Source organism: Erigeron canadensis, chromosome 3, assembly GCF_010389155.1.
Source record: "Erigeron canadensis isolate Cc75 chromosome 3, C_canadensis_v1, whole genome shotgun sequence".
In the NCBI taxonomy this organism is placed as follows: Eukaryota; Viridiplantae; Streptophyta; class Magnoliopsida; order Asterales; family Asteraceae; genus Erigeron; species Erigeron canadensis.
Window position 1 is genome coordinate 1460236 of NC_057763.1, and position 12994 is coordinate 1473229.

The 12994-nt window shown below is 32.8% G+C and overlaps 1 protein-coding gene across 1 annotated transcript; it reads left to right on the forward strand.

Moving 5' to 3' along the window:
• The first annotated feature begins 1277 nt into the window (after positions 1–1277).
• Positions 1278–11083, forward strand: LOC122593336. The gene is made up of 7 exons (XM_043765731.1): positions 1278–1529; positions 6560–6645; positions 7386–7958; positions 9844–10068; positions 10155–10279; positions 10353–10502; positions 10682–11083. Exons 1-7 carry the CDS (start codon positions 1509–1511, stop codon positions 10723–10725), a joined length of 1224 nt encoding a protein of 407 aa, XP_043621666.1. The 5' UTR covers positions 1278–1508; the 3' UTR covers positions 10726–11083.
• Positions 11084–12994: the final 1911 nt, after the last annotated feature.

Here is a 12994-nt window from a genome sequence, read left to right on the forward strand (position 1 = left end):
TGTGTAAAAATGAAATGTCTTTCAAAGACAAATGGAGATTTGTGGGTTTGCTCATGTGTCTGAGTGTGATGGAGGGAAAGTGATAAAAGTGATAGAGACATGAGAGTGAAAGAAGCAACTTTTTTGCTATGAATTATTGGTATGGTAATGTATAAAGTATTTATTAAAATTGATGAGGTTTTATTTTAAAAGGATAATTTTGTCATTTAACATGATTTACTTACCAACTCTTATAAGCTCTACTAAATTCTTTCAACCAAACACAACACATATTTTAAAATTTTTAGATTCCAATTCTATCAAATTCCAATTCTTTTAACAAATTCCAATTCCTTCAAAAAGATTTTGTGAACCAAACTGCCCCTTAGTTTCAACCAATAATAAAAGAAAATAATTATTTTTTTTTTGATATTATAAATTACTTGATCAAAAGTGAAAAAGATGTATGGTTATTGGTACTACTTTTTAATAATATGAAATGTAAAAAGATATTGTAAGACTAATGTGACAACTAGAGTGATGTGAGAATCAAAAAAGGTTTTACCAGCAACTCAAATAAGTATTAAAAATACGCATTATTTAAAAGTTTTTTTTGTGTAGTAATAAGTATATATCTAAATGAAAGTAAATACTTTATTAACAATTTTTAGTTTGAAGCATAAGTTTATTTTATTGCAAATGTACTAGAAACGAGAATATGTCTCGGTCAAATCGTTCTAATTAAACTAAGGCGCATTTAAGTGTGTAGTTTGCTAGAGTTGGCACTTTAATACGCGAACTACACCCATGAGTGCGCCCTACTTCAATTGAAACGCTTTGATCGAGAAAGACAAATTAATTGACACATATATATATTTAAACGAAAGTAAATACTTTATTAACGATTTTTAGTTTGAAGCATAAGTTTATTTTATTGCAAATGTACTAGAAACGATAATATGTCTTGGTCAAATCGTTCTAATTAAACTAAAGCGCTGTAGTTTGATAGAGTTGACACTTTAATTCTCGAACTATACCTATGAGTGTGTCCTGGTTCAGTTGGAACGCTTTGGTCGAGAAAGACACAAATTAATTGACACATATATGTAGATTGTGAGGAAATTTTTCTAAATTAGATCCTAATATTTTTTATTTTTGGTTTAAGATACTAAACTACTTGTCTTCTACGATTTTTGACCTCTTGAATGGATAAAATAAAATTATCGAACAAAACTTCCATGCATTCTTCGATATAAATGTACCGAACAACATAAACCCTCATGTTAGCCCATGAGATAACTAAAGTCCATGACTCACAACAATTGTGATTCAAAGTCCGGCCCAAATCATGTCTATATCTACAAACAAAAAAAAAAAATTCCATTCCAATTCCCAGATATATCGCTGCCGCACTCAACGATATTACCAGATCTCACAAAAAAGTTTGAATAAAGATGATGCGTGCTTGATTGATTTCCTTCATCAAGATCCCCCTCGAATTTAATTTATTTTATTTTAATTCAGATGATATGGAACCATCCCCACAAGAGGTTTGTTTGTTTTGTTTTTTTACTATTACTGTTTTTTTTTTTTTTTTTTTTTTTTTTAAATTTTTTTTTGCTATCTTGATATGGCATCTGTTTAATTTTGACATATTGACAAAGAAGATGCAACTTTTATTTTATTCTCTATGATTATTGTATTTAAAATTGGGATCTAGTTTAAATAAAACAACCAAAACAATCTTTATATGCATCATGAAAATCATCATACATCAATGTATAAATTTGTGCTTAATGAATGAATTCTTCATATATTAGTTTTATTATGATTTGATAGTTAAGATTTATGTTCTATTTGTTATGCTTTAATACTTGGTTTATAATAAAAAACTCTTTAAAACTATAAAATCATAATTATTATAAAATATAACTATCATAGAAAAAGATCCAAAAGAGGAAGATAAATGATCTTTCTTAATTTTATGTTTCCAGTTGTTTTATATTTTTGTATAATAAATGATGAGGTGATCCACCTGACGGGCTCCGCCAGTAGCCGTACGGATTCTGCCATCGGATTCAAAAATTCTTCGAAAGTATATCGAATGATCTCGATAATGAAAGAGCATGAAATTTTAAAAACACCCTTAAATTTTTTATAATTTTAAGAACACTCGCCGGACGCTGTTTGAGATAAAAGATTTTGAATGAATTAAAGGAATAAAATGATTTATGGAGGAGAGAAAAAAATGAGTGGTTAAGATTTAGGAGAAAGAAATGGTATTATAGTTATTTTAGGTTAATATAGAATAGATAGGAATGACATTTTGGGGAAGGTAAATGTTAGAAACTTAAAATTTAAACATGAGCTATATGCTTTATAATCGACGAGAACGGTACCCGCGCGTTGCGGTGGTGATGGAGGTGGTGGCGGGGTAGTGATGTAATGGCGGCGACGGCGGTGGCGATGATGGGGTGATCCTGAGGGGCTCCGCCATTAGCCGTACGGGCTCCGCCCTCGGATTTAAAAAATCGTCAAAAGTATATGGAATAACCGCTATAATGAAAAAGCATGAAATTATAAGAATACCCATTTAATTTTTATAATTTATCGATTTACGGTTTTTGAGATAAAAGATTTTGAATGAATTAGAACAATAAAATGATTTATGGGGGAGGGAGAAAAAAAATGATTGGTTGAGATTTGAGGAGAGAGAAATGGTATTTTAGTTATTTTAGGTAAATATAAAATAAATAGGAGAGGCATTTTGGGGAAGTTAATGTTGAAACTTAAAATTAATATTGAAAATTTAAGTTTAATATTGAAAATCTAGAGGAAATCTGTTTTATAATATAGTATAGACATATCTTGGTTTTTAACTAATTTTACTAATTAATTGTATTGATTTGGTTCGTTAAATCAAGATGTATGGGTTCTCAATTTTTCTTGGTATGTAAAGGCGACTTTAAGGCATGCAAAGAATGCAAAGTAAGAGGATTGTTACTCCCAACACTAGCAATGGCGTATCTTAAAGTTTTGGTAGGGGGGCATATTTTCTTTTCGATTGCTATGTTTTGGGTATTATAGTCGTTTGGATCGGGTCAAACAATAATAACACCAAAAGTCTAAGTTATCTTTGGTTTTTATATCGTCTATAAAAATGAATATTAATATAAGTAATTGTTGATAGACTTGTAAACTTATTGAAGTATCATATAGATTAAACTTTTAGATTAAAAAGTTTAGGGATCTATAAGTTATAAGAAAACAAATCGGAAAGGATCGTCTCAATAAATGTAAGTTTTTGGGTTATGAGTTTCGTAATGTAATGAACAATACATGAATAATTATGTTGTGTAATAAATTACTCTGGTGTTCATTATATGTAATGAATCTTTAAATCTTGTATATTGGATGTATTCAACCAATCAAAACTTGGAAACTAACAACATGGAATTGGACGTGGCAACATATATGGTTGCAACATATATCGGGTACATCCAATAACCGGGATTGAAAGTTCATTATATACAATGAACACTTAAGTGGTTCATTAAGGAGACGGCTAAAGAGGTCCTATGGGAGGTCACGAAACCATAAAGCAACATAAAGTGCATAGGGAATCCTGTGTATTAGCAAAGAGGTCCAAATCAAAATTGCGACAAATCAAAGTTGCTTTAGGGAATTTATCAGGAGTCGGAATGGGATACTAGGAGATTGGTCGTTGGCAAGGGAGCGATAATGAAGCCAAAAGAGATCCACGGAAAGTGTAGCTAAAGCAAAAGAAAGCATGTACGAAGAATTGTATAGGAAACTATAGTCTTATGAGGGAGAAAATGATATCTTCATGACTTATAAAACTAGGGAGAGATGACAAATAGATGAAGGAAATATAATCTATATCAAAGACTAATATGGATGGAGTATAGTGAAGGCAAGTGACATCAGGAAAAAGATGGGAAGAATACACTGCGAAGTGAACGAGGAGGTGAACGTAGTAAATGCTTGTACGACTATGATGATACGAAGATCAACAAGTTAGCCCTAAAGAAGATGTAGAGGATCAAAGCAATAGGGCCAGACCAAATTTTTATTGACGCTTGAGAATGTCTGTGGGACGTGGGGATATGTTAGTGTTACATTAGTGTTATCATAGATATGTATGATATATCGAAGACCGATGTTTGTACCCAATTGGGGAACACTGAGCTTTTCCCTTTAGAAGTGGGCTTGCTCAAGGCTGATCACTTATTACGTTGATTTTGGACGAGTGATTGAGTGTACACGAGGACTTTTCGTGGTTCTTGATTTTTGTTGTGTCATACTCAATGACAGAGGATCTACATCTTATATTTGAACAATGGAGGGGAACTCTAAAACACAATGGCTTGCGCGTGAGCCGAGAAAATATAAAATACATGCGATGCGACTTCGACAAGGATGAGAGTGGGCATAACGTGTGTGATAACATCCATATTGAAGGGCGCATTTTGCACTAAGTTGTCTTTTAGGTACTTGGGATCGGTGTTACATAAATTAGGGAGGATAGATATAGATTAAGAAGTAGCTCATCTGATACATGTTACATGGATACGAGAAGGGTACCCGCGCAATGTGGCGGCGACGGGTAGTGGTGGTGCAGTAAGAGTGGTTATTAATATAAACGTAATTGATATAAAATGGTTATTGTAGTTATTTTAAGGGGTGAAGGTTAGAATGTTGTAAATAATTTCATTAAGAGTATTATTATAGGTACATTAGTTTGGAATATTTAAATTAGTGAATAAATAAGAGAGAGTTTCGATTGATTGGGTTGAAAAATATTTTAAGGATATTTTTGGTAGATGTGGTGTGTGGGTTAAAAATGTGTTGAAAGTTAAGGGTATTTTAGGTTTTTAAAGATGCAAAGTGGAAAAGGGTGAGGGATAGTTTGTTTAATAAAAGTGTGAAGATAGTGGAGAGCTGAAAAGGGTGAGGGATAGTTTGTTTAATAAAAGTGTGAAGATAGTGGAGAGCTGCTAGTCAATTATGACAAGAGGACCCCCTAAAGTTGAAAGGCAAACGGTACATGGTGGTTGTTTGATTGGCTATGCTATACGGGATGGAATGCAGCGGGTGACGAAAGCTCAAACATATCGGATTGAGGTGGCTGAGATAGGATGCGAAGGTGAATATGCGGGGAAACCTTGCTAGACAAAATCCCGACGGGATTCATTGTTAACAAGCTAAATGATTGAAATGTGAGATCCTTTACCCATGTTAAGAAGGGGGACTAAGCTCCGCTTTTTTAGTAGCCGAAATCTATCCAAATAAACGGTGTAAGGAGATCGGGTATGCCTAAACTGAGGTAGGAGGAGAGAATAGCGAAATACCTAAAGGAGTTTTGTTTGTCGAAAGACATGACCTATAATGGGAACACTTAGAACTAGGATTAGGCGCACAAAAGCGATAGGTCCATTTCTGATGCGCCAAAGCGGCTAGCTTTTTGTGCGCAGGGACCACATTTGTAAGAAAAAATTTATGAATCTTTTTTATAGTATTTGTAACATGTAAAATACCTAAACACCATCATTAAGAGTCTTGTTTAAGTACGGATTTGATCAAATTTGGTGTTTGAAAAGAAACCCTTGTTGGTCCATTAAGGAAGAAAGAAGAGATCAACTTGTTGAGAAAGAAAATTTTAGGGGAAAAAGATGACTTACTAATGATAAAAATCATGTTGTGTAAAAGCTCCCAGGCTTGTGCCTAGTTCTTAAGCCAAAGAACGAGTGCTTTTTGTATGCTCTAGGCCTTGAGTTCCAAAAAGCTATGAGGCTTGCGCCTAACAGTTTGGTGCTTTTAAAACCAAGAGAAGAGTAGGATAGGTGTTTCCTTTTTAGGGGTTTTTTGGGTAGTTTTTGCTAGTGAGACCTTACTTACCATGGAATTTTATAACACATGCAAACTAGCACTCTAGGAGCCCTTAGCCTATGTAGGATTACCGGACCTTATGTTTATTTTGTTCATATTTGCTTATATATATATATATATGCTTGCATGTGATACTTATATGTTTATTTACGTGCTTACAGTCACTTATGCTAGTAGGCTTTTTTTGTTAGGGATGTTTTGTTAGGTGGGTAAGGGGAGCTTGTATATGTCACATAATTGCGATTATACCACTTTTGTGATTGTCCATGTGTTTCGCGATCTTGTGGATATTTACTAAAAATTTAATAAAGTTTGGATATTTTTTTGGTTATCTGGGTTATACTTTGTATTTATATTTTTATTCATGTAATACTCTTCTGCACGGTCACTTACCACACACGTTCACTTTTCACTCTCACTTTATGGCCAAAGGGGTCACCTTTCTCTCTCACTTTAAGGCCAAAGAACCTTCTGGAAATAGTCTCTTTACCTTTGTCGTAGAAGTAAGACTCCCTCTTTCCCCATACCCCGTTTATGGTTGTTGTAGGTTTATTATTCTTATTTTTTAATGTGTGATCCTTCAAAGAGTTTGTATCTTTTATTTTATATTTTTATTTCAAAAGAAAAATGCTAAAAGTTATCATTTTTCTTCTTTTCTTTATTGGTTTAGGATGTTGTATGCCAGACATGTGGCGATAGAGGCATCACTGATGCTTTTGTGTATTGTGGTCAGTGTCTTCAGGCTGTCATTCACAGGTATGCTTTGTGTCCTTATTGCTATTTTTTTTTCAGTTGTAAGTTGTTCATAATGCGGTTGGTTTGATGGAATCTTACAACTTGTATTGACCTTTTGAAGCTCTAGTGTCTTTTTCATGAATAATGTGGTCATTCAGCGATATTCGTCTAATCAATTGCTTTGACATGAAATGAAGTATATTGGAAATTGTAACTAAGATTAGCACTAATGAGTTACTCAGATACACTCCTTCATACAATCATACCTTCACGCTCATCATTATGTTTTTTAATTTTGGGTGCTGGGCTATGACCAAAAGTATCCTGCAAAGAGAAACATTATCAAGTAAATATAAGTTATCAACGTGAATAAATGATTCTCTGTGTAGATAATTTGATAGATTTGTGATCTGCAGGTCTTTGTTTATTTATAATTTACATTGGAATACCAAAAAAACTTTCTAGATTCTCTAACGTGCCTGTTCTGCCGTATTCTACGTCTTGGAAGAATGTAGGGGTCATATGCCCAAGATAGTGTCAAGTTTATTGAAACAATTTTGTTTTCCAAGGAAAAGAATTCGTGCTCAGATTGGGCTTAAGATGATATTTTTTTGTAATCTGTAATAGTATATAGTCCAACATTGTGTTTTTTTTTTGAGATTTTTTACTAAGAAAAACTTTTTTCCAGAATAGACATACTGACATGTGTGAAGTATATAGGTCTATATTCTAACATTTTTTTTTTGGCTGTTGTTATTCAGATACTGTTTACTTGTTATGCCAAAGACACGTGATGAATGTGTGATTTGGCATTGTGAAGACTGCAAAATTGAGTTTTTGCAATCCAAGAAAGTGGTCGCTGCAAATTCATTACAAGTAAAGTCGACCCATCCTAAAAAGAAAGAAAAGAAAGAAAAGAAAATATCATCCTTAATAGCACAGACAGAAGAGCTAATTTGTAAGGAGTATATTACAGAATGTGAGGGTAATTATAATAATGAAACAAAATGGGTATTTCCTTCCCATATACCAAAGAAACAACGTACAAACAGGAAAAAGTTTGAAAATTTCCTGATTCCTAAGAAAAAGGAAGATTACAATGTCCAAATTTATGCTACAAAGGATCAAATAGATGGGTCTCAGCCATCTAAGCCATCTTGTAAGCATGAAAAGTTGAATTCTGATTCTCCACACATGGAAAAAGAGTCAGAAAAAGCTACTCTTGATGAATGCGACGATGGAACAACCACTAATATTTGTCAGTCAGTGGATTCTATCGACGGCGACTATTATAGATATGCACTTGCACAACCAGATATGGATCCTATTTGGAGGTTAGAATTCCGATCTATTTATGTGCAAGCCTATATTATTGTTACTAGTCAATATATCATGTATACAGAATACCTATATCAGAGAGATGTATTTACCCCTTACAGGGGTGTAAATGGTCCGGTTTGGTTTGTTTTGATCAACAAATAGACCAAACCAGTTTTCTTGGTCTTAAAGAAGTTTAATCCTAATTAGAGCCGGCAATTATTGCCCAAACATGTACGATTGGGTCATACTGTGTATTTAATTTAGTTATTTGGGTGATAATGGGTGTTAAGATTTTCTCATGCGGGTTAGAATGGATCAAAAAAAAACATCAATACTTGGAACACGGGTCATACTGGGCAGGTATCTGTATCTTGTTAATCACATGTCAGATGTGAACATGAAATATAAGAGGCGTTTTTCTTCTGTAGATGAGAAGAACTTGGGAGGGTTTTTTATTTATATACAGTAGATATATACTCCCGATATAGAAGGTAGAAGATGAATAAAAAAAACAATAATAAAATGAATGTCCCTTATTTGTCCATGTAGACTGCAATGAAGAGGGTGAGGGAATCAAGGAAATGACAAAAACTACCAAAAGTTATTACTCTGTATTTGATATTTTATATATTATTATTATTATTATTAAAAAAATGATTTAATGATTTTTCCATGCTTAACAATCAATATTCATTGAAACAACAAAAAATACTTAAAATAACAATTGGATATAATAAATACTCTACTTAAACAATGTTCAAATCCAAGCGGACCCATTTTGGCCCGGATCCGTTTTGACCCGGCCAGTTCTGACCCATTTTGAAGTTGACTCGTTCTGACCCGGACCCGTTTCAACCCGAACCCGTATTGACCGGTCACCCAAACCCGCCCATTTTGCCACCTCTAATCCTAATCATCTACTTTACTTTAATTAACCAGACCAAACAACGCGTCCAAAACAGGTTTGCTTTGATTGGTTTTGCTTTAAAAAGTTTTAATGAAATGATATTATAAACTATAAGTGGTATTTAATAATTACTTTAAATAGATATCATCATTAGGACTCGCATCTCATAAGTGTACTTTATGCTTTTATGTTTAGGTTCAAGTTTTTGACCACTTAACTTAAGGCCATGTCCCATTTAATTAGATGTATGTTATGCCTGTTGAGACCCATCTACATATGTATGCGTATATGTATACGAGTATGTTAATGTTTGAAATTTTTATATTTTTACCATCTCATTTTGACCTTTTTTAGTTTAACATTATATAACCTGCTAGGAATGTTTAACAATTACTTTAAATAGATATTACCAGTAGGACTCGCATCTCATAAGTGTACTGTATGCTTTTATGTTTAGGTTCAAGTTTTTGACGACTTAACTTACGGCCCTGTCCCATTTAATTACATGTATGTTATACCTGTTGGGACCCATCTACATATGTATGCGTATATGTGTGACGTATTTGTGTATATGAGTATGTTAATGTTTGACATTTTTGTATCTATACAATTTCACTTTGACCTTTTTTTAGTTAACGTTTATATAAGCTGCTAGGATTGCTTAGTTATGCATATTCATGTGTCTATTCCCTAACTTCTTACCTAGTCGACATGTTTAATTTCAATTCTACACAATGGGATCCGGGGTGTTCACCAATCCGTCAAAAGCGAATGAACTACCCAAACCGAATGCATACCTGAACACTTTTTTTATACTTCATGCAAGTATGAATACTTAATGCCAGATTATTAAACCTTCTTTACATCTGAATTGGAAGACTCATTCATGTTTGTATAGGCGTGTTACCCTTTTGATGATTTTTATGTTATATGAATTATGCCAAAACCATCTTATTTCTTTTTATATTACTTACTCTCTCAACATTGATCAGGGGGGACATCACTATTCTTGGGACAAGTAATGATCTTCTTTTTAAAGGATTTGCTGCCCACGCTTCAAATAAAGCTTGTCATCAGGTCATTCAAGAAGCAAAAATGCTACCAGCACTACTTCACCTAGAAATGCTCCCCAAGAGTGATCTCTGGCCAAAAAGTTTCAAGGAGTCTCCGCCATCTGATGACAAGATAGGCCTCTACTTTTTTTCAGGAGATCCAGTGTAATGATTTATCCATTTCAGTTTTTTATTGAGCTTTATTGATTGTACTCCATTTTTTATTTCTAATTTTTTTTGGGTGGATTCAGTAACGGAAAGGCTTACGATCGCTTTGTTCGATACATGATGGATGATGGGTTAGCAATGAGAACCTCAACCAAAAATGCGGAGCTATTGATATTCACTTCTATATATCTGCCTCCATTGTTCTGGAGTGAGTTATTGATGATGAACTTAATCAATTTACATTATTTTTGTTTACTATACTAATATCAAAAGTTTTTCAGGATATCAAGGAAAGTATTATCTCTGGGGAGTTTTTAAAGGAAAAAGGAATGGTCATACATCACAAGATCCTTCAATCGATATAAAGAAAATGCTGACGAGGGTGAAAACTTTGGATGCTTGCAGTCCTCGAAGTCCTTTAAGCAATAACGGTATAGTGTTCATATGTCTCATTTCTCTGCATTGATTTATACTGTGAAAAGCAGCATTTGACTTGATTCATGGTTGCCGCTTGATGCAAAATCAAACTTATTTATTTACTATCATTTTACATCATGGTGTTTTTTAATTAAGTTACTTGTTCGAACTAATATATTGAAGTCTCTAGCAGGTGATAATGGTGGTGTTGATATGGATACAGAATCTGGAGGTTAACCTGTTTGAGAATTCGGGAACTGAACATAGCATATGATTCTAAACGTAATTTAGGTAACAGCTATAGCCAGTATCTACATGTGTTCTGTTCGTCATCTGCCGACCATGTAGTTGAAATGGTTTAAAGAAATCACCTCTTAGTTTAGATTCTAAAACCCTTGAGTTTAACCTAACTTTTTAAGTATCTTGTATAGAATTGTTCTCAAGTCTCTAGAACTAACCACTAATTTGCTTTACTGTAAAGAGGCATCAATTGTTCTCAAGTCTCTAGAACTAACCACTAATTTGCTTTACTGTAAAGAGGCATCAACGTTTGTAACTTTGTTAGTAATAGTATCTTTTACAAAGTTGCTCAAAAGGTCTCTAGAACTAACCACTAATTGCTAGTACCGTATCGATAGAACACAAACAGGACCTGAGTTGGTTTTTGATTATTGGTTACCAGGATTATGGCCGGTAAATTACCACATACCGGTACCACGCTGAGGTATTAGGATTTAAGATGAGGGGTTCTTTTCTGTTCTATTTGATAAACTCATCCGGTCGGTTCAATGTTTGTAAGCAGTGACATTTTGCCATATTGTTGCAAGTTCCAGGCCAGGTGTGGATAATGATTCATATGATATGGTATCAGCTGCCATTGGGCCTCTGCCAACTGTCGACACCTTTCTTCATCTTCCTTACTGTCACATTAACTTTTCTCTCTCCTAAATCACATTTTCCTTACTAACATTTATATTTTTATAACGAAAGTTTATATTTTAAAATTATACTAACATTTTTCCAAAGCTTTATATAGCATTGTATTGTATGTTATATACGACAACCTATAATGCAATTTACATTTAGATGGTTGCACGTATAAATGACCTCACAAGAAATACTTCAAAAATATTGAAAAACTAAACTTCCTTATATATTAGCATGATATATATTTTGTTTTTTTAACAATAGTAATGGATCCATAAAATTGATTAGTTTTTCTAAAGTTATTCGGAAAAGAAGTCTTTTACTAAAAAGTATACTCAACGGATATTCCTTCTCATTTTCATGAATATTTTCTTAGTTATCCCCAAAACATTTACCTGGTGTCCCAGTGAGCTCTGATTTTGAGACTTTTAGTGAAATCGTCGATCTCAAAAGTCTAAAAACCAATGAATTTGATCGTGGACTATTAGTTTAATTACACATTGATCTCGTTTAACAATATTTTTCCAAATAGAATTTACACATCTTAATCTTATCTTAACTACCTTTTAAAGCATTTAAGTCTCTTATTTCTTTTAAAAAGGAGATTCTATCCAAATTATCCATCTTTTATTCCCTAATTTAAATATATTCACTTAATATACCTCTAATACCTTTAATAAAACTTTTTAAAACATACATCATTCAATTCTTAATGTAATCACAATATCTCCTTTTATATCAATTACCTTTATATTAATAACCATCCCACTACATTCACCATTGCCACCACAACCCATTGCTGCCACCACCATACCGCCGCATTGTGCGGACAAGTAACTAATTACACAATAGGTTCAAAACTATGCTATTATGTGAACACTAATTATGGTGGGTTTTAGGCCCATATTTTGAGTGAATAATAAATCCTTATTTTTCTCCAATCTATTAAAGATATATATGCAAATATTTATATTTATATTTATTGGTTTTGTTTGGTTCAATTCTATCGCAGAATGCAAATCAGTTTTGGTTCGATAAATTTTGTATCTATACAAAGATCAAAGTCCTAATACATAAAACTTTAATCTAATATCTTAATCAAGTGAAAATAAGTAGGTAAAGAAAAAAAAAACTATGCTCTAAATTTAAAAATTAACTAACTGTGCACTTTCTTTCATATATATACACTTAACTTTTAAATAACGTGTATCAGTGTATGTTATAATACTTTTTGAGTGGCTTGTCAAAAGATTAAATATGAAAGATGTAAGATGTACACAATCATATCTTTACAAATAGGTAAAAAAAAAAAAAAATTACTTTGAAAATGATATCATGATAAACACATAGGTGATAATCCGTATAGTAATATATATGTTTTAAGATTTTTACTGTATAATATTTAATTGGTAGTGTATCTATATTATATTATAAAGCAAATTCCTCCTGTCTAAATTTTAAGTTTCAACATTTACTTTCCCAAAATGTCCCATATCTATTCAATGTTTATCTAAAATAACTATATTACCCTTTCTCTCTCCTCAAATCTCAATCAATCATTTTTTTTTTCTCTTCTCCA

Coding starts and splice junctions, on each gene's coding strand:
- LOC122593336 (XM_043765731.1), top strand. CDS start 1,509: ATGGAACCATCCCCACAAGAG. Junction 10,280..10,352: donor TCTGCCTCCATTGTTCTGGA/GTGAGTTATTGA, acceptor AAAGTTTTTCAG/GATATCAAGGAAAGTATTAT. Junction 10,503..10,681: donor AAGTCCTTTAAGCAATAACG/GTATAGTGTTCA, acceptor AGTCTCTAGCAG/GTGATAATGGTGGTGTTGAT.